Below are 26,312 nucleotides of genomic sequence, written 5' to 3'. Positions count from 1 at the left end.
CATCCTTCTTCTTTACTTTGCCCTTCCACTTGGGCCTAGAAGAAGATGGTATAGACTAGGTTAGATTGATAGGAATATTTATACTATTTGATTATCCTTTCATTTGTTACCAATTCTATAAGAATATTAGCGAGTATGAACTCAAACTGATTCCTTATTTAGTTCACTCTAAAAGAGTCGAACGAGTTTGGTAACAAGGCAAAAATCATGTCAACTTGAAACTTACCACCCAAGTCAGCCCTATTGATCTCTAGTTAATTTTTTAAATAATAAACAATCATTTTCAAAATACAATTTCATATTGGAGTTCTTTAGGCTATCTTGATGCTATTCAAGTCTGACATAGTACTTTTGCATACTCTCTATCTAATCTCACCAAAACATCTTATTGACATTTAACATGATGCTTGAAGAAAATAAAATAATGTAAATGTCAGCTTTGGAGCGTATTCGATGTAAACTCTAGAATATTGCACCAAGTCATCTCATTTACCTTATTTTACTTATTCAAAGCATTAATGTTCTCTTGGGTATCTTAAAGTAAAAGGATTAGGTTTAGGAGTAGTAAATACATTTGTACCCTTACGTTGTGAATAAAATATCTAAGTTCATTTCTCAGTCAATATTAATGAGGTCCAGTTACATTGAATATGTAAGTAAGCAGATAAATTAGATTAGACATAATTAATCTGAATATAAATACATTCATACAATATGCAAGGTGAATTATTAATACTGTGATGCATATTTAAAATTAAAATGAGTTTGTTAACCACATAATATAATAAATCTCAATTGAACAAGATATCATTATCATTATTGGTGAACAATCCCTTTTAATTAATGCGGGTCCCTCAACTCTGTAGCATAACAAATCAACCAATCAATATGTCAATAACTTATCCTGTTGGAGGAGTTCATTATTACTATTGTTAAGATTCATCTACTATTAGGTGAGCACTTCCATTAAAATAGTATGTGGGTCCCTTAACCACTGCATGAAAAATCGGATAACCAATACACCAATAACTTATTCGGTTGGCAAAGTTCATTATTGCTATTGGCGGGCAAATCCCATCATCTCCATATCTCTTAAAACAATGCCTTGTCTATCTATATGAAATGATTCCCGATTATGTTTAGCCTTTTTAAAATCACCTAGTGTAGACCACTCCGTTGGGGAGCTAACACTATTGATTTTAGATTGAATGTATAACATTATTAATGCTCTAATGAAAAATAAAACATTAAAGATCTTGTCATTATAATCTAGACTCTTTAAATCATGCGTAGGGCCTTATTTTTAAAGATCTAATTACAATGAAAATTTAATATTATTATTTTCATGAGACAACTATTTTTGTAGTATTAAGACTCTTCAAATCATGCGTGGGGCCTTATTTTTTATTATCTAATTACAATGGTGTTAATAACGAAGGCCATGTGGCAATATATAAAAATCCCCGCTCCCACTCAATTTTTAATCATTCATAATTAGGGTTTTCAATTTATACAAATACATGATATGATGCATGCAAAACGCCTTGATCTTAATCCAATTAAATTTAGAAAATATTTAGAATTTAAATGGTTCACTAATATTTAATTTGAGGCACACTTTTTTAAAAATACTTTTCAAAAATAATTTTTCGTTTCCCAATAAGTGCCCTCAAATTAATTAGTAATCAAATCCAATTAATTTTCATAATTTAATTAATATAAATCAAGTCATTTAATAAAATATCATGGATCCAATGCATGAATAATAAATAATCAGTATTAAATTATTCCATGCATCATATATATAATTAAACCACAGATAAAGCAAATTAAATGGCTAATGGACTTAGCTTTTAACATTTAAAAACTATTCTTGCTGTGCGGGCGTCCTTCAACAGTCTATAAATATCCATAGGAAGCTTGTACGCGTTAAGAGAAGTAAAATACTGCTTGAAACGAACCCTGAGGACCCCACACGCGCTCACACGCGCCTGGAGCATACAGAAGGACAACACACGAGCCCCCATGCGCTCCCACGCGCCTGGGACGCGTGGGACGCGCCCCCACGTGCCAGGGGAGCGTGGGACGCGCCTGCACGAGCCTGCACGCGCATGGAGGAATGTGGCTTTGGCTGGCGCGTGCATCTCACGCGCCAGCATGTTCTTTAAGTCCTTTCTCCTAACGCGTGCTCCTCACGCTCCAAGCTCACCATCCCTGCGCCACATGTGATTCTAGCCTCCTCCGACGCCTCTTCTCGCCGCCGGCGAAGCTCCGGTCATCGGAAAAACGCCGAAAAATTTCAGAAAAATCAGAAAAATTACCAGAAAATTAAATTAAGCTTCAAAAAATTGCAGAAAAATTCCAAAAAATTCAGAAAAATTCCAGAAAATTACTAAAGCATAATTTAACCCTTTTGGACCTTCTTGAAGCTTCATAGCATCCTTTGATGAATATTACATGGCTTTAAAAATATTTACAACTTGAAATACAATGGAAAAAATAAATTACATCATTGAACTTTCAAACGGCTAAATCAAAACCTTAATTACATTCATCCAAAGATAAAATTACATTCAATGAACCTATAAGCTTCATCCATGGCCCAAACACAAATCATCATCCATTCACAATTATACATACATCATTATCTATCAATATATATCAACATATTAAATCATACATCAACATACATCAATAAAAAATATATATGAATATAATTTTGGATCCATGAATGATGAATTTTGATAAAAACATGATCTCTAGTAATGAATCAAACCATGCTCTGATACCACTGTTGGGAAACGTGCAAGTTTTAAAAACTTTTCGAGGGATTTAAATTCATAGATCTTGATTCATCACATAGAGACAAGTTTTATGCAAAATTAAAATATGATGTATCATTCAATTAAAAGATTGAATACTTACATCAAGGTTTGAGTAAACCTTAGATTTCTCCTCTAAAGTGAATGTTCTCACTTATTGTAGATCCCTTTTCCTAGACACCTTTTCCATGGATCTCCATCTTCTTGGTGATGGTCTTGCCTTTAGGAATCACTCATAAGCCTCCATGAATGACCTTGGAAAACTAGGCTTGTGGGAGCCTCCATTAGATGAGAACACTAACCCTAATTTTCTAAAGAGAGAAAATTTATTCCTTTTTCCTTCTTCCAAAAATCACACCCTAAAATATACATAGACTATGTATATTTATAGGCAACATAAAAATAAAGAAAAGGAAACAACAAATCCTTCTCAATCTCTAATTCATATGTCTCAAATCTAATATGATTCCAATATCAAGTTGGGCTATGAGTGAGAATCCATTGGGCCTATTATTTTATTGGCTATAATGAATTAATAATTGACCCGGTCCATGGACCCAATTCAATTAATTCATAAATTAATTTCTACTCCACTAAAAGAAATTAATTGAACTCCAATTAAATAATAAATAACATCTAAGTCAATATTGCACTTTGACCCCTCTATTCTTAATTAGTTATCGGATATATAAAGCCATCAATCCGACTACTTAATTAATATATTTATTTTGGTACCATTGATTATTTCTGGCTCGATCACAATAAAACATTTGTTTGACAAAAATAATAATTTAAATAAATAAATATATAGTAAATCATTTTGTCTAAAAACACACGAAGGCCTTCGAATTTACTTTGTGATCAACCGTAATCAATACAAAATAAATATAAGTAACAATGATGCAAATATTAAAAATATAACCCTCTAACTATTAATTACATAACTACCCAAAGTGTCGGTCTAAGGATCCCAAAAAATCCGCCGAACAAATCAAAGTAATTATTAATTAATAAAAGAATCTATAATTTTCTCATGCTTAAGAGTCAAATGCCATGATGGTGATAGGGAGCAATTGCATACGACGGCTCTCGCAATATATCTCAACCTAACACGGATCCAGTTCAAATCTTAATTAATTATGAGTCCATCCATAATTACCGACTATGAACCATTTATGATTACTATTTATATATCATGCATTGATTGCCATCACATACATATATATAAATATTTCTTGTAATCAAATGGACACTATCAATTCTATAATGAATCGAAATATAATACATTGAATTCACCAATTGTATAAAATATAAATATTTCAGAAACGTCAAGAACATATGTTACTTTAATACAAACAGGAATTTGCTATGCCAGGGCATATAAATCCCAACAGCAACATGATCACGAACGAAGTGATAGTCAATTGAGATATGAGTAATAACGCACAAAACTTATTTTTTTATACTTAATAATAAATGATTAATTAATATTTTTTATTAAATAAATATGCTTATATCTGTTTTTCATGTTTTATAGGGGCTGATTTCGGAATAAGAAGAAAAGAGACAAAAATAGCAGAAATGTGGGATTATACAATCAATCAAAGTCAAATTAAGAAATTGCCTTTTCCATTAAATCAGCAAAGATCAAGCCAAATTGAAAAATATCAAGACAGATTGGGAAGTACGTCAAGTCAAGGATATCAAGCCAAATTGGAAAGCAACAAGATTTAAGGTAGATTTTATTTTATTTTATTTTATTTTTACTTCTGTAATTAGAATTTTCTCCCCCCCCCAGGATCGTTCCATTGTAAACTCTATAAATAGGGACATAGGTAGAGGAGGTTTGAGGTACATTGTGAGTGAGATAAAATAATAAAATTTAGAGAATTTTTGTCTTCAATTTACTTCTTATAATTTTTGTTATGAAGATTGTTTTTATTTTTTTATTTTGTTTTCTTATTATGCTAGCTTAAACACCCCTTCTCAAGGGAGTGATGAAGCCACCATGGCTGAAATATAATTAAATTTAGTTTAATTCTTTTATGAAATTTTCTTCTGAGACCCTTACTCTACTCTTCTATTCTGTGTTTTTTTTGGAGAATAACTATTTCTATTTACCAAAGATATATCAAATTAAGTAAAATATGTTCTCAAGCAATTGTTATTTCACGCTATTATTTTCATTCATCTTTCCAAGTTGTAATTGGACTGGTGAAGTGATTTGCTTATAATAGGAAAATTTACATAAAGATAAATATACAAATTTATTTATAGTAAACTGTGGTGGTGGATTCTTTCCTTGAGATTTTTCTTATTATTTGATCAGAATTTATTTCGTCTTATTTAGTTATTTTATTTTTAGTTCATTAGTAAAAAAAAAAATCATTAAATTGTTTTAAAAGTGTTCTTCTTTCAATTTTGGTTTTAATTTTGAGTTCAAATCTTGGATGTGTGTTCGACCCTGCTTATCACTATTTAATTGTTAATTTAATCTTTGCAGGTTTTTCTTTTATTATTTTTGAACGAGGTGTAGAAAAGTAACCACAGAATTCATAATTCTAAACTTGTCGATGAGAGAGATAGGTCGCACCAATGTTGTCTCAAAAGATTTGCAGAAGTGATGAACAAGTAATATGCAGCTCATGGAGTAAATTTTTAATCCAAAACAATTCGGCTGCACAAGAAACAAGCACTCTATATTCTGACTCGGTAGAGGAACGAGCAATACTCTTTTGTTTCTTAGAACACCAGGTGATGGCATTGCCGCTGAGGTAGAAAATGTATGCCAAAGTGGATGTGCGATCATCGCAATTACCAGCCCTGTCTGCATCCACGAATGCTGAAACGTGAAGATTCTGATGACATTTGAGAAAGAGACCATGATGGATGGTGGACTTCAAATACCACAAAATTCTTTTGGCAGAAGTCCAGTGATTCTCACAAGGAGTGTGTATGAACTGGGCTAGCTTGTTGACTACATAAGAAACATCTGGTCTAGTGAGAGACAAGTACTGTAGTGCACCAATCACTTACCTGAACTTTATAGCATCTGTCGGAGGGAAGCCATCATTGAGCTAAAGAGATTAAGTGGAGGACATGGGCGTTGCACATTCTTTTGCACCAGACATATTAGTCCGTCCCAACAAATCACGGATATACTTGTGTTGAGTGAGAAACAAACCGAATTTAGTTGGAAGGACTTCAATGCCAAGAAAATAATTGAGATCGCCAAGATCTTTTACAGAGAATTTGTTGGCTAGAGCATACAGAAAGCAGATAAGAAAGTCATTGTTATTGCCGGTCACGATCAAGTCATCTACATAGACCAAAAACTAAAGGGTGATAGAGGATTTATGATAAATAAAAAGGGATGTGTCATTCTTGGAGTTAACAAACCCATAGGAGAGCAAGAACCCCTTCAATTCATTATACCACGCCCGCAGAGCCTGTGTGAGACCATAAATAGCTTTTATAAGTTTGCACACAAAGGCCGGATAATTTCGATCCACTAAACCTGTAGGTTGTTGCATATAGACGAAAGTGTACCTTGTAAAAAGGCATTGTTCACATCCAATTGGTGGAGAGACCACCCATTGGATAATGCAAGACTAAAAACGAGCCGAATACTAGCAGGTTTAACAACCGGACTGAAAGTATTATGAAAGTCCACACCAAGGCGTTGATGACATCCTTTAGCAATAAGACGACCTTTGTACTTGGAGGTAGAGCCATTAGGGTGGCGTTTTATTCGAAATACCCATTTGCAACCAACAACATTCTAAAAGGGAGAAGAAGGAACTCCCATATACCGTTTTGAAGAAGTGTAGTAAGCTCATCGGACATAGCATGCCACCATTCAACATATTTAATTGCTTGAGTAACACATGTGGGTTTAATAGAATTAGGCAGAGGATGACATGTGTTGACTTTGTTGGGATTTATATGCCCTGGCATAGCAAATTCCTGTTTGGATTAAAGTGACATATGTTCCTGACGTTTCCGAAATATTTATACTTTGTACAATTGGTGAATTTAATGTATTATGTTTCGATTTATTATAGAATTGATAGTGTCCTCTTGATTACGAGAGATATTTATATATGTTTGTGATGGCGATCAATACATGAATATAAATAGTAATCATAAGTGGTTTATAGTCGGTAATTATGGATGGACTTATAATTAATTAAGATTTGAACTAGATCCGCGTTAGGTTGAGATATATTGCGAGAGCCGTCGTATGCAATTGCTCCCTATCACCGTCATGGCATTTGACTCTTAAGCAAGAGAAAATTATAGACTCTTTTATTAATTAATAATTACTTTGATTTGTTCGGCGGATTCTTCGGGATCCTTAGACCGACACTTTGGGTAGTTATATAATTAATAGTTAGAGGGTTATATTTTCAATATTTGCATCATCGCTGCTTGTATTTATTTTGTATTGATTATGGTTGATCACAAAGTAAATTCGAAGGCCTTCATGTGTTTTTAGACAAAATGATTTATTATATATTTATTTATTTAAATTATTATTTTTGTCAAACAAAAGTTTTATTGTGATCGAACCAGAAATAATCAAAGGTACCAAAATAAATATATTAATTAAGTAGTCGGATTGATAGCTTTATTTATCCGATAACTAATTATGCATAGAGGGGTTAAAGTGCAATATTGACTTAGAGGTTATTTATTATTTAATTGGAGTTCAATTAATTTCTTTTAGTGGAGTAGAAATTAATTTATGAATTAATTGAATTGGGTCCATAGACCGAGCTAATTATTAATTCATTGTAGCCAATAAAATAATCGGCCCAATGGATTCTCACTCATAGCCCAACTTGATATTGGAATCATATTAGATTTGAGACATGTGAATTAGAGATTGAGAAGGATTTGTTGTTTCTTTTTCTTTATCTTTATGTTGTCTATAAATATATATGGTCTATGTATATTTTAGGGATGATTTTTAGGAAAAGAAAAAGAATATATTTTCTCTCTCTAGAAAATTAGGGTTTATGTTCTCATCTAATGGAGGCTCCCACAAGCTTAGTTTTCCAAGGTCATTCATGAAGGCATATGAGTGATTCCTAAAGGCAAAACAATTACCAAGAAGATGGAGATCCAAGGAGAAGGCATCTTGCTAAGGGATCTACAATAAGTGAGAACATTCACTTTAGAGGAAAGTTTTAAAGGTTTATTCAGACCTTTAATGTAAGTATTCAATCTGTTAATTGAATGATACATCATTTTTTTTTTTTTTTGCTTAAAACTTGTCTTTATGTGATGAATCAAGATCTATGAATCAAAATCCCTCGAAAAGTTTTTAAAATTAGCACGTTTCCCTGCAGTGGTATCAGAGCATGATTTGATTTATTACTAGAGATCATGTTTTTATTAAAATTCACCATTCATGGATCCAATTTTGATATGCATATATTTATTTATTGATGTATGTTGATGTATAAATTAATATATTGATATATGATGATGTATGTATAATTGTGAATGGATAATGATGTGTGTTTGGGCCATGGATAAAGCTTATAGATATATTGAATGTAATTTTATCTTTGGATGAATGTAATTAAGGCTTTGATTTAGCCGTTTGAAAGTTCAATGATGTAATTTAAATTTTTTTTTTTCCATTGTATTTCAAATTGTAAATATTTTTAAAGCCATGTAATCTTCATCAAAGGATGCTATGAAGCTTCAAGAGGGTCCGAAAGGGTTAAATTATGCTTCAGTAATTTTCTGGAATTTTTTCGAATTTTTCAGATTTTTTCTAGAATTTTTTGAGGCTTAATTTAATTTTCTGGGATTTTTTATTGATTTTTTAAAATTTATCGGCGATTTTCTGGCGGCCGGTGTAATGCCAGCAGCTAGGGACATTGCCGGAAGGTGGAAGGATGATCCGATGTGGCGCAGTGCATATGCACGCGCACCAGCAGCCTTCAGATCAAAGATCAGAAGCAAAAAAGATCCTATGCAGCGCATTCCATGGTGCGCTATATGAGCGCCCAATGGGAATGCACGTGAGTTGCACGTGCTGAGTGATGTGGCCCAAGTACAAGACAGGCGCGTGGAATCATGCGTTGCAGCATCTACAAAGCTCGTGCAGACGCGTCTCACGCGCACACATAGCTCGTGTAGGCGCGTTCCACGTGCCCCGGGCGCGTGCCAACGCGTGGGGGCGCGTGGAGGCCCGTGCAGTGTCCTGCTGCTTGCCTCACGCGCGTGTGAGCGCGTGTGGGGCCCCCCGGGCGCGTTCCAAGCGGCGTTTTGCTTCTCCAAACGAGTACCAGCTCCCTGTAGGTGTTTACAAGCTGATAGAAGACCCTCGTGTAGTTATTAGAATAATTGAATGTTAAAAGCTGAATCCGTTGGTCATTTAATTTGTTTTTGTCTGTTGTTTATTTATTTATGTGATGCATGGAATTAGATAATTGTTAATTATTATAATTCATGCATTGGATCCATGATATTTTTTTAAATGACTTGATTTATATTAATTAAATTATAAAAATTAATTGGATTTGATTACTAATTAATTTGAGGGCACTTATTGGGAAACGAAAAATTATTTTTGTAAATTATTTTTAAAGTGTTCCTCAAGTTAAATATTTGTGAATCATTTAAAGTCCAAATATTTTCTAAATTTAATTGGATTAAAATCAAGAAGTTTTGCATGTATCATATCATGTATTTGAATAAAATGAAAACCCTAATTATGAATGATTAAAAATTGAGTGGGAGCGGGGATTTTTATACATTGCCCCATGGCCTTCATTATTAAAACCATTATAAGTAGATCTTTAAAAATAAGGCCCCACGCATGATTTGAAGAGTCTTAATATTACAAGAATGGTTGTCTCATGAAAATAAAATTATTAAATGTTCATTGTAATTAGATCTTTAAAAATAAGGCCCTACGCATGATTTAAAGAGTCTAGATTATAATGACAACATATTTAATGTTTTATTTTTCGTTAGAGTATTATTAGCGTTATACACTCAATCTAAAATCAATAGTGTTAGCCCCCCAACGGAGTGGTCTACACTAGGTGATTTTGGAAAGGCTAAACATAATCGGGAATCATTTCATATAGATAGACAAGACATTGTCTTAAGAGATATGGAGATGATGGGATTTGCCCGCCAATAGCAATAATGAACTTCGCCAACCAAATAAGTTATTGGCGTATTGGTTATCCGATTTTTCATGCAGTGGTTAAAGGACCCACATACTATTTTAATGGAAGTGCTCGCCTAATAGCAAATGAATCTCAACAATAGTAATAATGAACTCCTCCAACAGGATAAGTTATTGACATATTGATTGGTTGATCTATTATGCTATAGAGTTGAGGGACCCGCATTAATTAAAAGGGATTGTTCACCAATAATGATAATGATCTCTTATTCAATTGAGATTTATTATATTATATGGTTAATAAACTCATTTTAATTTTAAATATGCATGATAGTATTAATAATTCACCTTGCATATTGTATGAATGCATTTATATTCAGATTAATTATGTCTAATCCATTTTATCTGCTTGCTAACATATTCAATGTATGTGGACCTCATTTATAATGACTGGAAAAGGAACTTAGATATTTTATTCACAACATAACGGTACAAAATGTATTTAATACTTCTATACTTAATTCCTTTACTTTAAGATACTTAATGAGATGTTTTAGTGAGATTAGATAGGGCATGTGTCTACATACTATGTCAGACTTGATCACCATCAAGATAGCCTAAGGAACTCCAGTATGAAATTGTATTTTGAAAATGATTGTTTATTATTTTAAAAAAAAATTGAACTGGAGGTCAATAGGGCTGACTTGAATAGTAAGTCTCAAATTGACATGATTATTGCCTTGTTACCAAACTGGTTTGGCTCTTTCAGAGTAAACTAAATAAGGAATCAGTTTGAGTTCACACTCGCTGATATTCTTATAGAATTGGTAACAGATGAAGGAATAATTAATAATATGCGTGTTCCATCAATCTAACCTAGTCTATACCATCTTCTTCTAGGCCCAAGTGGACGGGCAAAGGAAAGAAGAAGGATGATAATAGGACTAGGCTAGTACCAAAACATGAGTATCTCAAAAGGTTAAAGGGAATAAGGCAGTGTACGTTAAGGGCGAAGGAAATTGTTTCTTTTGCCGCTAACTAAGATACTGAAGGACGAACTGTCTAAGCAATGACGTGGCATAGGAAAATATATATTTAATCATTAAGCCATGTTATGTGGTTGTATCTATTAATTCTTGATGGATAGATTCTGGAGCCACTAAACATGTTTGCAATTTGTTACAAGGATTTCAGGAATCCAGAAGCCTCAATGATATGGATATATATTTGTTTTTTGACCTGATGTCAAGGTTGTAGCTAAGTCAGTGGGAGTATTACATTTGAAATTAGAGAGTATGGGGATATTAGTAATAGAGAACTATCTTTATGCACAGAAGTTAGACGCTATCTAATTCTTGTTTCACTTGTGGTTTATAAAAAACTAGATTGTTATTTTGTAAAACTAGTTTTATAAAATTGAATAGATATGCGATTGTTTTTGGTGTATTGAAAGATGGTTAATGTACTATAATCACAAACTCTTAAGATTTGCAGGATGTAGAAACTAATGTTGCATCTTTTAGATTGAATGTTAAGAGAAAAATTGTTATTCCTGACTCATTGTATTTTTTAGTGTCTATTATTGGGTTGTAATCAGTTAAAATGAGATTCAAAAATTGGTCAAATAAGGTTTATTACCTAGTGAAGCAGAGGAGCCTAAACCAAACTTGTGAATATTGTTTTGAAAGATAGAGAACTCTAAGGGCTTAATCAGCCAAATGAAATAGACATAAAGAACAATTGGAGTCGGTACACACAGACACGTGTAGTCTTATGAACATCCAAGCAAGTTTACTCACGTTTTAGATAAATTTATTTGATGTGACACGAGTCTTAAACTTTTGGTACATTCTGAAAGTGTCAAGACTGATGTGGAGCACAGATTAGGTAAACTTATCAAAACAATCCGATCTGATCGTGGATATGAGTATTTCTTGGGATAGTGCAAAGACTATATGGTCAATGAGGGTGTGGTGTACCAGTTTTTCCGCAATTTACAAGATTGCATTGTAGGATTAGAGATTGTTTTACATTGTGTTGTGGTTTGAGAGATGAGATTTTCTCACTTTACATCTTCAACACCAATGAGTTGTTGTTGGTATGCCTTGATTGGTTGCTTGCATCTTCGACACCAATGACTTCTTGTTGGTTTTTCTTGATTGGTTGTTGCTCAGGGAGCTGCTGCTACTGGAATTTTTTGATAGGCTTCTTAGTTTTTTTTAATGTATCCTAGTTTCAGATTAGGATGGTTGGAAATGGGTTAGTCCATTTTCTTTTACGTATTGGAGAATTTCTCCTGTTGTAATTGAACTACTATTTTGATTTTTTTTTTATAAAATACCCCATTCAGGAAAAAAAAAAAAAAAAAGAATTTTTTATCACATTAATTTTATTTTCTTTTATATCATTTTGTTTTATCTCTTTTTATTTTATTTTATTTTTTGGTCCTTTTTTGACCTACTGCATTTTAGATATTTGCTTCTTTTTAATTAGGTTTAATTATAGTTTTCTTTAAATGTTTACAATATGACTTGGAATGTGCCTAATATTAATATTACTGATGCAAATATGAATGGTGGGAATGGTGGTTGAAAAAGAATGGTGGTTGTGTCAAAAAATAGTATTTTGCATGAAATGCACCATTATAGCAGAATTGCTAAAATGTAGCATTTTGACACTGTAGCACCTATCAAAATATAGATTTGGCATCCGAATTTAGCTTTTAGCATTGGAGATGCTCTTAGGGATGAATTAACTAAAAACTTTAAGTCCTACCTATTCATGTATAAGGAAATGGATTAACTAAAATGTTAAGTCCTACTTATATTCGTGTCAGGTCAACATCATAGTTGGATGACATACCATGGTTTATTTTATGTTTGGATAGGATGGATTATATATATATAGTTATATACCATGATATGAGCTTGAGTCTCAGGATCATGGTTAGGGTGCGTATATTGCTAGGAATGTGTAGTTAGATATAGTGTAGTTTTGTACCCTGGTAAGTCTAGGTATTCATGCTCACTATATGTGCGTTTTGCATGTTGCCTATTATTCAGGTTGAGACAACCTTATAGTCTAGTGAGGTTTCTATAGTGTGTATATATATATATATATATGTGTGTGTGTGTATATACGTGTATCGGATCTCTCCTTGGACTGTAGTAGAGTAGAACTTATTTGTGGGCCGGGCCCACTATTATTTTTCAGGTGTTAATCAGGAGTAGAGGTTGTTCGTGCTGAGCAGGGATCAGTCTACTTCATTCTTCTGATTCTACTTAGGAGATTCGTTTATGTTTCAGTTTTCAGATATAATAATTATTTCACTTACTTATTCAGTTTGGATTTTCTAGGGGTCCACATAGTATGGATTCCTGAGTTGTATTATTTTGGAGGATTAATTGTAGCAGAAGGATTTATTGATCAATGAAAATTTATTCTGAGGTTTTCATTATTAGATTATCGTTTTAATTTTTTTTCAGCAATTTATTTATTCTTATTTATTCTTTTGTACTCTGTGTTCAATTGTTGCTGATTTATTTTTGATATCCTCGGGTATTCGGGCGTGGGCCTAGCCAACCCGCATCCGAAAATTTGAGGGTATCACAACAACTTCCACACATGATAGTGAATTTCATAAGAGAACAATATAGTGGCATCCCTCAAAGTGCTCGCATGTACTTAAGGCCTTACACAAAAAGAATTGATAGCTTAAAAATGTTAATTGGGTATCAACCTCCAGAACTTCAACAACTTGACAGAAAAGGCAATACCAAGCAACATGTCGCACATTTTGTGGAAACTTGTGACAATGCTGGTACAAACGGAGATCTCCTTGTCAAACAATTCATTCCCTTAAAGGGATGCATTTGATTAGTACACTGACCTTAAAGCTAGGAATGTTGACAGTTGGAAGCAGATGGAATGAGAATTTCTCAACCGCTTCTATAGTACTCGCAGAATAGTGAGCATGTTAGAGCTTATTAACACCAAACAAATGAAGAACGAATTTGTGGTAGACTACATAAATCGTTGGCGAGCTCTAAGTTTTGATTACAAGGATTGTTGGTCTAAAATTTCTGCAGTTGAAATGTGTATGCAAGGCATGCGTTGGGAGCTTTTATACATCCTATAAGGATTAAGCCTCACACTTTTGAAAAGCTCGTCACACGAGCCCATGATATAGAGCTTAGCATAACAAGTCATGGTACTAGAGAAGATGTTCCAGATATACCCGACAACCTTCTTGAAAACGAGGGAAGTGAGTCCGAAATAGAAGACAAAATACTTCCTAACTCGGACGATGAAGTAGCTTTATCTTTCATTAAAAGCATCATCTCCAAAGACTTGTATCAAGAAATGCACCATATTACTACAATGACTTCAAACGAAAGTGCTAAGTCACATGGGGTATTGAGTCAAAGAACCATTGGTAGAAGAGTGAACTCGACAAGAACATTAACTCTCAAGCACAAGAAATTTGAGGAAACTCTATCTGTCCGTCACAACTTGAACAAGGAAGTTGATTCTTACAAAGTTGAAGAATAATTAAAAATCAAGTGTTCCCCAATACGAGCATAAACTGTCGATTACATTCTTTGACACGAGTACGTATAAATTGTTTGTCAGAAACAAAACAAAACAAGCAAACAAAAAAACTCCTTAACATGAGTATAAACTGTTTACAAAAAAAATAAAAATTATGACATTCCTTGACACGAGTATAAACTACTTGCAAGGAAAAAAGAAAAGAAAAAAGGAGAGGTCCAAATATGGCAAAGTGTGCTCATCGCATGATATCAACGGTGTTCGTTGTTTTAATCAACTTGGCTTGTTGTCAAGATATTGTTGTCACTCGTTACAGGATATCAAAAGTGATCATCGCAATTTGTCAACTTGGCTTGTTGTTAATCTACCTATGAAAGTCATTGAGCAAGTTAAATCAAATCTTAAGAAGCTTCTACTGGTCAGGGGTTGAGTTGAAGAAGAGTGGTGCTAAGGTTGCATGGTCTGCCATTTGTAAACCTAAATCAAATGGTGGACTTGGTTTTGACTGTATTGATTTGGCTAATAGAGTTTCAAGTTTCAAATATATATAGAAGTTATGTTCTAGGAAGAACATCTTTTGGGTGGATTGGACTTATAGGTATCTTATCAGGGCTAAAAGTTTCTGGACTTTTAAATTAACCTCTCTCAGTTCTGGTTTTTGGAGAAAGCTTCTAAAGCAGAGGGATATGGCTAGGGGGTGATCAAGGACAGAGTTTGAGCTGGAACTAATACTATGATATGTTATAGTGTTTTTCAAGTTCATCATAGTTCTTTTGTTCAAAGTGGAGAAATCTTTAATTGAGATAGAGCTATGAAAAGATCCTTGTTCGAGGTAGAGCTATGGAAAAGCATGTAAAGATTCAATTTTGAGCCAAGGTGGAGATTGTTGGGTTTGTGGCTCAAAATTTGTGTGCAGAAAATTAGTTTCCTTTTTTGTTTTGGAAGGCTAAAATTTGTGGAGAAAATTGTATCCCATTATGTTTCAATTTTAGAGTTGTGATCATTATGGTAACTTCTTATAGGCGAGTTGAGGAATATTTATCTAATAAGGAATTGGGTTTGAAGACTCTATAAATAGAGATGGGTGTGAGGGGTTTAGAGAGAGAGAGAAGAGAAAAAAGATGTAAGGGGTTTAAGGGTGAATGTTGTGAGGAGATGGGAGAGTATATATAATTCCCGAGTGTATACATGTAGTCTCATAAGAGATGATGAATAAGTAAGTGGGGTTTTGACATGTGATTATATGTTATCTTCCTTGATTTATAATAGTGAAATCTCTCTCTCCTATTAATGTAACCTTAGAGTTGGGTGAACTAAGTAAAATATTGTGTTGTGCATTGATGTGTATGATTGTTATCTCCATATATACTTGTTGATGTTATGTGATGATGTTTCCGCTGTGTGTGATGAAAGAGGGATTTAACTCTCAACAATAGCCGGCTGTTGAATGGATTGGAGGGAGTTAATTATCCCCAACAACTGGTATTAAAGCCGATGGTGCGCTAAAGCTTGTGATTGGTCCTGAAGATTAGTAGAAGAAGATTGCTGCGAAATTTGTCAGAGCAAAAAATGATCGTGAGATGCTATGGAGATTCAATCAGAGTTGATGATGGCACGAAGGTATAAAGAAGGTGATGGTGTGAAGCCCATGAGGAACAAATCTTGGGACAAGCTGGAGGATGCTCTTTTTCAAGATTGGGCAAATGTGATAGAGGTGAAGCCCATGAGGAACAAGTTTTGGGAACAAGCCAAGAGTGGGTGGTAGTTCTCAAGATAGGGCAAGGGGTGTGAAGAATGAAGTGGTTTGCTCTAAGCTCAATAAAGAGCAAAGGGGAATATGAAAAGTGAAGAGGAGATGTTTGTTACTTTGAACCAGAAAAACAATTGACGAAGATGAGTTGAAGATTGAACACCAATGGGGTGGATAGAGAATATAGAAGAATAAATGAAGAATGATGAATTTGAGAAAAGATGGAGATTGTTCGAGTGTTTCTCAAGTTCATTATAGTGTTTTTGCTCAAAGTGGAGAAATTTTTAATTAAGATGGAGTTATGAAGAGATCCTTGTTCGAGGTGGAGCTATAGAGAAGCACGTGAAGATTGAATTTTGAGCCAAGGTGGAGATTTTTGGGTTTGTAGCTCAAAATTTATGGGCAGAAAATTATTTTCGTTTTTTGTTTTAGAAGGCTAAAATTTATGGAGGAAATTGCATTAGCCCCATACTTTGCAATCTTGGCTCCGCCCCAGATTTTCTTAATAAAAAAGATGAAGTACCAACTACTGCCACTTCACTTTCCTTAGAAGAGATCCACCCTTCAAGTCCTGAATATACAATGTATTGCACTTGATGGTTCCATTCCGGGTTGGTCCGCCGGGGTTTTCTTCTCGCTTGTTAGGTGGTCGCTAAGAGAAACCTTTGCATAAGCCCTCATTTAGAAATTTTGACGGGGGGTTGTCTAGGTCATTCGCTGAACGTAGGGTAACATGGAAGGGTATGAGTATCTCCATTTAACTCTAGTAACTTTAAAGTTATGTAACACAAACATACATGAGCATTAAGGGGGTGGACTAGCTCTTATTTATAGATATAGTTGAGTGAGTATGACTACGAGTATGAGAGAAAGAGGGAGGGTGAATGAGTCTTGAAATATATTTTGGACTTTGAACCGGCCTTTAGACGTTAAGATTTTATGAGTTTTTGTCTAAATAAATTAACTCATCAAATATGGGTCTCATGTTTAATTATTAATTAAATTATTTAATAAACACAAACTTGATCAATTTAAATTATTTTATTAGCGCAACCCATTAGTTAAATAAAAAGATAATTATTTTTAATTAAATATATTTAGGAATAATTATCACAATATAATTGGCTCGGCCCAATTATAATTGTGTCCTTATCAAGAAAGGACACATGCCATCATCATATTCATTCAAGAAGTCTATAAATAGAGGCACGGAGGAAGGTGTCCAGAAATTGAAAGACTCAGAAGTCCAGAAGGCCAAAAATTCAGGGGTGCAGAAATTCAGAAACTCAGAAGTACAGAAGTACAGAAACTGTGATGGCCCAAGTTTTATAAACCTGATGCGTCAGTGATAACCAAAAGATGACCCGATAACGGATCCAAAATGCGGAAGTGAAAGGTGATCAAAGCGAAAGAAAGGAAAGGTTCTGAGGCATGGATGAGCGCTTGTCCAAAGCCAAAGCACCGAGCGCCCGTTCGGTACTCACCACTGCTGAGCGCTTTTTCGGCACTCTTCAACACTGAGAGCAACAATCAGCCGAACGACGAAACAGAAAGCAACAATAAGCCGAACGACGAAACAGAAAGTAACAATCAGTCGAACGATGAAACAGAAACAAGTATAAGGCTAACCTTAAGGCTATACATGCATTCCAAATGATCCAAAACAAGTTTAAAACATACTTGTGAACTTTTAAAAATTAATGGCTCTTGGTCTCATGTTATACATACAAAATATGCATTAAAAAGTGTACTTAGATACACATTACATATCAAGGAAGCCATCTTAGCTTCTAAAATACCATACATCAATGGTATGCAAAAATATAACATCCAAAAGTAAAACATGATAAACAAGTGCATGTCAAAACACGAAAATATTCCAAAGTGCTCATAAGCCTCCTAGGATGATAAGTATCTGAGAATATAGTCTCCTTACCTGTAAAATAACCCAAACAACTAGGGTGAGTAATCAAGTTACTCGTAGGAAGAAGCATATGCGTATATCCTAAAGTTTCAATATCATTGCAAGATTAATATACACAAATACAATGGATCATTCCACTTAACGTCTATGTTCAAGGAGAACTCAAACCTCCCGCACTAGAGCCAAACTCTAGCCATAAAAATCGTAACAATGTCCCAAAAGAATCCACAATCATGATTAAGTTCAAAAATTATATACAAAATCAAGGCATGTAACCCACCTTCCATGCACAAGTAATTTGAAACCACACAAACCATGTCTTAGGTTTCCAAGTCTAGAATGGCATAATAAATGACAAGTTCTCATCATGATATAATGTACAATACAATACAACCAACTTATCAATTAAATCATGCCTCAACAATAATATAGAATTATCATCACAATAAATATAACAATTCAAGTCAATAAGAATTGTATATGACATCAATAATTCTACACAATATAAATACATATCATATATGTTTAAATCAATAAATCCTAAGTCACATGTAATGATTTCCTATAATATGTAAGACTACAATATGAAAAGCATGTGCACAATATATATTAAACCCTAAAGGATCATAAAACACTTAAAGCATAAACATACTACCACCCTTACCTCAATAGAGAATTGAATCTCTATAATCCAAAGCAACCAAGCTTAAAACAGAAAACAAAACTAGGGTTTTATAGAGAAGAGTGAGAGGAAACTTTTACTTCTCAAGGTTAAAGGTCTAAGGTGAGTGGAAGGAGGCCAAAATGAAATAATAAGCTCTAAACCAAACTTTTCTTTAATGGAGGCTAAGTTCTGATTTTGAGAACAAGGGAAATGAAAGAGATAAAATGAAATGTGGTGGGTGGAGGATCTAGTATTCCTCTACTCATTAGGTGTTCTTATACTATCTCTCTCACACACACAATGCAAGACTCAATTTGGTGTCTACACTTGTCACCAATCCATGACTCCTTCCTAGGCTTAATCCTAAGCCTATACTTGTCACCCATCAAAGCCAACAAGTGCACCTATCCTAGGCCAACAAGTGCGTGAATCTTCACCCTCCATATGTCAAAAAGATAATGCTTTCAAGTGACTCCACCCCAATGCCAACAAGTGGCTCCATAAGAGTGTAACACTTGTCACACTTTTCAAAAATTACAAAAAGGTCATTTTTCCAAAATATTTTCCAAATTAATCTATAAAATGGTTCCCAAGACGAAAAATAATTATTTTACATAATTACACTAAAACCCCAAAAATCAAGAATTTTTCCAAGAAAGTATGCATCCATACCCTTTACGAAAAAGTAAGCAATCAGCATGCTTTTCTACGAAAGTAAAAATACAAATATCTTGGAAATTAAATATCACGGATGCATACAAAGCCGGAATCAAATCCGAGCATGAAAAGTGAGGTTATGCAATGAAAAACAATAAACGGAAAAAAGACAAATTAGGGAAAAGGACGAAAAGGAAATTACCAAAAAAAAGAATAGAAGGAAAATGACCGGGTCATTACAGAAACTCTGCTGACATTCATCCCCAACACCCAATCTTTGAAGAAGAACAACAACAAGCACAACCAAAGCCCTGCTGTTCTTCCACAAATTTAACAAATTCTCTAAAGACGAAGAACAACAAGTACATCAAAGTCATGTCATTCTTCCTTAAATTCAACAAAGAACAACAAGTATATCAAAATCATGCCGTTCTTTTCTCTGCGATTCAACAAGTTTGAAGAATCACTAAACAACACTGTTCGAGATCAAGCTTCATCAGCCCTCGATCAGAAATCATCGTCAGTCTTCCTCAAGTACAAATTGAAGAAGATTTTTAACAAATCAATTCAAAATCAAACTCCACCAGCCCTTGGATCCAACCAATAAAAGAGATCGAATCAGAGGATATTTTCTTTCTTTTGCAAAGCATACCTCGGAGGATTATACTCAATTTTCAGAAATCAATAAATTATTATTTGCTCCCTATTTCATTCTTTTATTTGCAAATACAAAATATGTGTGTACAAATTTCTGGCACGTCTGGTGGAACATCCTTTGCCTCTCATCTCTTTCTCTTACATAAAATTTTCACCGTGAGAATTTATGGTTTCCGACAAAATTCAGACAAAGAGCAAGAGCACCACTATGGACACCGCAATCATAGAAAACAATATCAATATCACCACAAAATGTGGTAAGAAAGTTGCAACTTCGTCAAGTGGTATCAACATCTCTGCAAGTCCAATGATGCGGAGTATAGCTAAAGCATCCGTTCCCGTCAAAAGGCAACCCAATGTGGTGAGAGTCAACTCCGTCAAATCCATCAAAGCAATAAATCAAACACATAACACTTTTGCCTCTTTGGGGGGCAAGGGAAAGGTTTTTGCAAACTTAGAGGTACGTTCAACTTATCTCAGAGAAATTGTTGTCAAATCCAAGTTCATGGTTAGTCCACCCAAGGCCAAAGATTTTTTCTGGCTCCATCACTATGCCAGTAATGATGATGAGTATTATCTCGTACGAAGAACAATTGATGAGTATGGCCAGTGTAACTAAAAGATTACAACAGACTCTCAAGGAGCAAGATCTGAAAACTACCTCGCTGACAAAAAAGTTAAAATTACGTGACGATAATGCTGAGTCAAGCAAAGGCCAAATTCCTTTTGATTCCATGCTAGAGATCACTCCAATTGACAATCAAAATGACATGTCCACCAACCCAGTAATTAAAGCTGCCTCTGTCGCCTCACTTTCTGTCCAATAACTTAAAGACATGATAATGAATTGCATAAGAGAACAATATAGTGGCGTCCTTTAAAGTGCTTGCATGTACTCAAAGCCTTATACAGAAAGAATTGACAACTTAAAAATGCCAACCGAGTATCAACCACCAAAGCTTCAACAATTTGACATAAAAGGCAATCCCAAGCAATATGTCGCACACTACGTGGAAACTTACGGCAATACTGGTACAAACGGAGATCTCCTTGTCAAACAATTCGTCTGTTCCCTCAAAGGAAATGCATTTGATTGGTACACAGACCTCAAAGCTGGGAGTATTGACAGTTGGAAGCAGATAGAGCTAGAATTTCTCAACCGTTTCTATAGTACTCGCAAAATAGTCAGCATTTTAGAGCTTACTAATACCAAACAAATGAAGAACAAACTTGTGGTAGACTACATAAATCGTTGGCGAGCTCTAAGTCTTGACTGCAAAGATCATTGGTATAAATTTTTTACAGTTGAAATGTGTATGTAGGGCATGCGTTAGGAGCTTCTATACATCCTACAAGGGATTAAACCCCACACTTTTAAAGAGCTCATCACACGAGCACATGATATGGAGCTTAGCATAACGTACAAGTCACGGTACAAGAGAAGATGTTCTGGATATACCCGACAGCCTTCTTGAAGACAAGGGAAGTGAGTCTGAAGAAGAAGATAAAATATTTCCTAGCTCGGACAACGAAGTAGCTTCATCTTTCATTACAAGCATTATCTCCAGAGACTTGCATCAAGAAACGCACCATGCTACTACAATAACTTCAAACGAAAGTGCTAAGTCACAGGGGGCATGATTCTTGCAAAGTTGAATAATAATTAAAAATCAAGTGCTCCCCGATACGAGTATAAATTATCGATGACACTTATTGACACGAGTATAAACTGTTTGCCTGAAACAAAACAAAATAAAGAAAAAAAGAAAAAAACTCCTTGACACGAGTATAAACTGTTTGCAAAAAAAATAAATAAATAAAATAAAATTATGACACTCTTTGACACGAGTATAAACTGCTTGCAAGAAAGAAAAAATAAAATAAAAAACTCCTTGATATGAGTATAAACAGTCTAAAGGAAAAAAAAAAAAAAAAAAAAATTAAAATTCCTTGACATGAATATAAACTGCCTCCAAAAAAAAATTCAATCCCTTTGCGACCTTCTTGATTCCCTTGCCACTAAAGAGAGAGACATTAGGGGTAAATAAAAACAAAAAAGAAGTAGAAAACTGGTGACGCGAAATTTTATACAACTAAAAAAAAAAAAAAAAAAAAATATTGAACAAAGACTCCTTGACATGAGTATAAACTGTTTACAAAAAAAAAAAAAAAAAAAAAAAAAAAAAAAAAAAAAAAAAAAAATACACACGGGAGAGCTACAAATATGGTAAAGTATGCTCATCGCATGATATCAAAGGTGTTTGCCATTTTAATCAACTTGGCTTGTTGTCAAGATATTGCTGTCGCTCGTCACAAGATATCAAAAGTTACCATCGCAATTTATCAACTTGGCTTGCTCCCAAGATATTGTTGTCACTTATCATGCGATGTTTAAAAGTGCGCGTCGCACCCTTTAGACTTGGCACGTCACCAAAGTGTAGTTGAAAAAGAAATTTTGGTCCACCACCGAATTATAGCAGTAAAGGAAATTTGGCCCATTACCAGAGTATCATTGCAAAGGAAAAGTTTTTCGGTTTGCCATCAAGGTGTCACTGAAAAAAATAAAAAATTTTGACTTGCCGCCAAGGAGTCACTGAATAATTTTGGTTCATCACCAGAGTTGTAGCTGCAAAGGAAAATTTGATCCATCACCAGAATGTTGTTGCAAAGGAAAAGATTTTTGGTTCGCCGTCAAGGTGTCGCTAAAATAAATAAATAAATTGACTTGCTTTAAAAGTGTCGCTGAATAGTCCGGTTCGTCGTCGAGGTGTGGCTGGAAGATATAAATAAATTATGCTCGCCTTCGAGGTGTCGCTGAAAAATAATAATAATAATTCTGCTCGCCATCGAGATATTGCTGAGAGAGAAATTTGGATTTTTGTCAACGTATTGTTGAAAGAAGAAAAAAAAAAATTGCTTTCCCCCAAGGTATTGCTGATAAAAAATAAAAAAAAATAAATAAATAAAAAAAAAAAAAACTACTCGCCTCTGAGATTCGGCTAAAAAAAAATTTCTGCTCACTGTCAAAGTGTTGCTGAAAGAAAATTTTGACTTTTCGTTGAAATATTGCTGAAAAAAAAAAAAAAAGAAATTTTGTTCGCCCCCACGGTGTTGCCAAAGGAGAAATTTGGCCCCATTTGCTCCAGTAAATCGTGTTGGAGTTCATATAATTTAAGTTGATGAAACTCAATATATTTGAATTTGTTTAGGGCAAGTTTTAAATATGGCACTATACAATGTCTATTTTCTAATTAAATTTTTTCTAGGCAACAATTATAGTCACACGGGGCCTATGACGGAGTAATCTACTTCTATGGTGGTAGTAATTTCACCTACAATCAAATTCACATTCTTGCATTCATGAAAAAAGAAAAAGAAAAATCACATCCTTGCCATCACCTTCTCACAATCCTCCTATATATATATTTTCTTTATTATTATTATTATTATTTCATATAGAGTAAGAGTAAGATTCAATTAGTATTCAAAAGATTTGCATGATATTTAATTTACAGAAATGTCGGTTATGTCATTCAAGAAATCAAAGGGATTCGTTCTTTCATCTAGCTTTTAAAGTATTGTTACCATTGAAGACATGACCGGTGTTATGAATCAATAAATGAAATTCATTTTAAAAAAAATCATCACATCAGAAAAGAGTGGAATGGAGTTTTTTTGAAATATCAAAAGAAAAAAAAAAAAAAAAAAATCCATTTTGTCATATTTATGAAAAAAATATATATTATAATTATTAAGAACTCAATGGACCTTCCCCCTCCAAACATTCTTGCATTGAGCATTCAGGAAAAAAGAAAAGGAAAAATCACATCCTTGCCACCACCTTGTCACAGCCCTCCTATTCTTTCTCTTTTCTATTATTATTATTATTATTAATTTATTATTATTATTCTTTTTCTTATTTTAACAAAATTTTATTATTCCATATAGTATATTATAATAATAATATTAATATTCCATATAGTAACAGAATAGTGATTAAAAATAATCTACCAATCAGGACAATAGTATTTGGTGATTAAAGCTGTAAAATGTGTCGAGTTTTATATTGAGTATAAATTTAGAAGAAGTCTAAAAGGAGAGGTCATATAATTAGGAGAAATGAAAGTGAGAAGAATAAAAAGGATGAAAGAGTCCGAATAAGAGGATTAAAAAGTTAGTAGTTGTTGGCTAGAAATCTCTCACACATGCAGATTTTATTTACATAGAACTAATATATATTGTAAACATTGATCAACAACCAGATCAATAGAACAGCGGCAGCATAACCTGAAACTAGAAACATTGATCAACCACCGTATTGATGATATTCGTACTCCCAGATCAAACCTAATAGACCGACTAAATAGAGTGACAAAATACTAGAGGAGATTTAATAAAAATATGAGTAATGATGGTGAGTTCAACAGTCAGATATATTTGACTAAATTTACGTTAGTGAAGTTAGTGAAGAATGACGTGATGATATAATCTCCGACTTACATAAAAAAGTCATATACATCTGACTTTTAAACTAAAAATAAATAAATAGAGTAAGAGTAAATTTCAGTTAGAATCGAAACGATTTGCATGATATTTAATTTACAAAATTATGGATTATGTCATCCAAAAAATTGGAAGGATTTGTTCTTTAATCTAACTTTGAAAGTATCCATACTATTAAAAACTTGAGCAATGTTATGAATCGAAGTTCATTGTTTTAAAAATATATATATATTATGATTATTAAAAACTCAACCGGACCTTTCCCCTCCGGCCGAATTCTTATGCTTTCATGTCTACAACTTTTCAACACTTAAATCCACTTTGATAAATTTTATCCTGATAATTGGATTATCGTATCGTATATTAACATGACAAACTCGTTCCAGAATTGGATGGGAGTTCGGAAAGTGTGTCTTGTTTGGCAAGTTGGATTTTGGTTTACCGCGTCGCCTTTCTGGAAAGAACTAGAAAAACAACCTAGAAATACTTGGAGGAGGGGTATATTAGGAAACTAGAACTCCAAGAAGGACTTTGACCCAACTAACCCATCAATCATTATAAATAAACGCAAGGCGTCACAGTTTTTGGATTCAATTCAAGAACGCGTAAGACTTGAGAGTAATCTTCTCTCTGACTTGGTAAAACCCTAACCCTAGTTTTCTGAATTTGAAGGAAAAGAAGGATAATATATGGGTTCTGAAGATAGCTGGAACAAGATGGACGACGGCACTAGTTTTCAACCATCTGAGCCGGCTCCATGCGCCAACGGCTGTGGCTTCTTCGGCAACCCAGCGACTATGAACCTCTGCTCCAAGTGTTTCAGAGACCTTCGCGTCAAGGAAGAGCAGGCGGCTTCGGCTATAGCCGCCATGGACAAACTGGTGAATAATCAGAATCAGACGGTGTTTTCAGGAGAGGTCCGTGTGGGGCCATCTTCGTCGACCAAATCATCATCATCAGCACCGTTGGTTGTGCCGACTGTTGGCGTTGATCATCAGACGGAGGCCCCGAAGGTGCCGTCGAACAGGTGCTGGAGTTGCAGGAAGAAGGTAGGGGTGTTGGGGTTCGCGTGCAAGTGCGGGAGCACGTTCTGTGGGAACCACAGGTACCCAGAAAAGCACGAATGCCCCTTCGATTATAAGGGTGCGGGACGAGACGCCATTGCACAGGCTAATCCGGTGGTGAAGGCTGATAAGGTGCAAAGGATCTGATTTCTTAATCAAACAATCGGTTTAGATTTAAATTGTTTTTAGCTTTTTTCTTTCTTTTTTTCTTTCTTTCTTGTATCTTGGATATTAATTTTGGTTGGGTTGGTTGAGAAAGCATTGAGGGTCGATTCCATAATAAAGTGGAACAGCCATTAATTGTTTGTAACTTCTGTTGTCTTACCCTTCTTGGTAAGGTTTCATTGTTTCAAGTAAAATTGCATGTTCAAAAAACATGAATCGACTCTATGAATGAATTTCGGTCTTATAATGTTTAATAAATCTAAAATGTAACAAGAGAACTCATCTAAATTGCATGTTCAAAAAAATGGATCAACTCTGTGAATGAATTTTGGTTTTATAATGTTTAATAAATATAAAATGTAACAAGAGAACTCATCACCATGAGAGGCATAGAGACAT

The 26,312-nt window shown here is 34.2% G+C and overlaps 1 protein-coding gene across 1 annotated transcript; it reads left to right on the top strand.

Moving 5' to 3' along the window:
• Positions 1-25,295: 25,295 nt before the first annotated feature.
• On the top strand, positions 25,296-26,058 carry LOC132273268 (zinc finger A20 and AN1 domain-containing stress-associated protein 1-like). The gene has a single exon (XM_059774261.1). It carries the CDS (start codon positions 25,374-25,376, stop codon positions 25,893-25,895), a length of 522 nt encoding a protein of 173 aa, XP_059630244.1. The 5' UTR covers positions 25,296-25,373; the 3' UTR covers positions 25,896-26,058.
• Positions 26,059-26,312: the final 254 nt, after the last annotated feature.

Source organism: Cornus florida, unplaced genomic scaffold, assembly GCF_030987335.1.
Source record: "Cornus florida cultivar Cherokee Brave unplaced genomic scaffold, ASM3098733v1 CherokeeBrave_3.0.0_Hap2_Chr09, whole genome shotgun sequence".
Classification (NCBI taxonomy): Eukaryota; Viridiplantae; Streptophyta; class Magnoliopsida; order Cornales; family Cornaceae; genus Cornus; species Cornus florida.
This window is presented reverse-complemented; position numbering and strand designations above follow the sequence as displayed.

Coding starts and splice junctions, on each gene's coding strand:
- LOC132273268 (XM_059774261.1), top strand. CDS start 25,374: ATGGGTTCTGAAGATAGCTGGAACAAGATGGACGACGGCACTAGTTTT.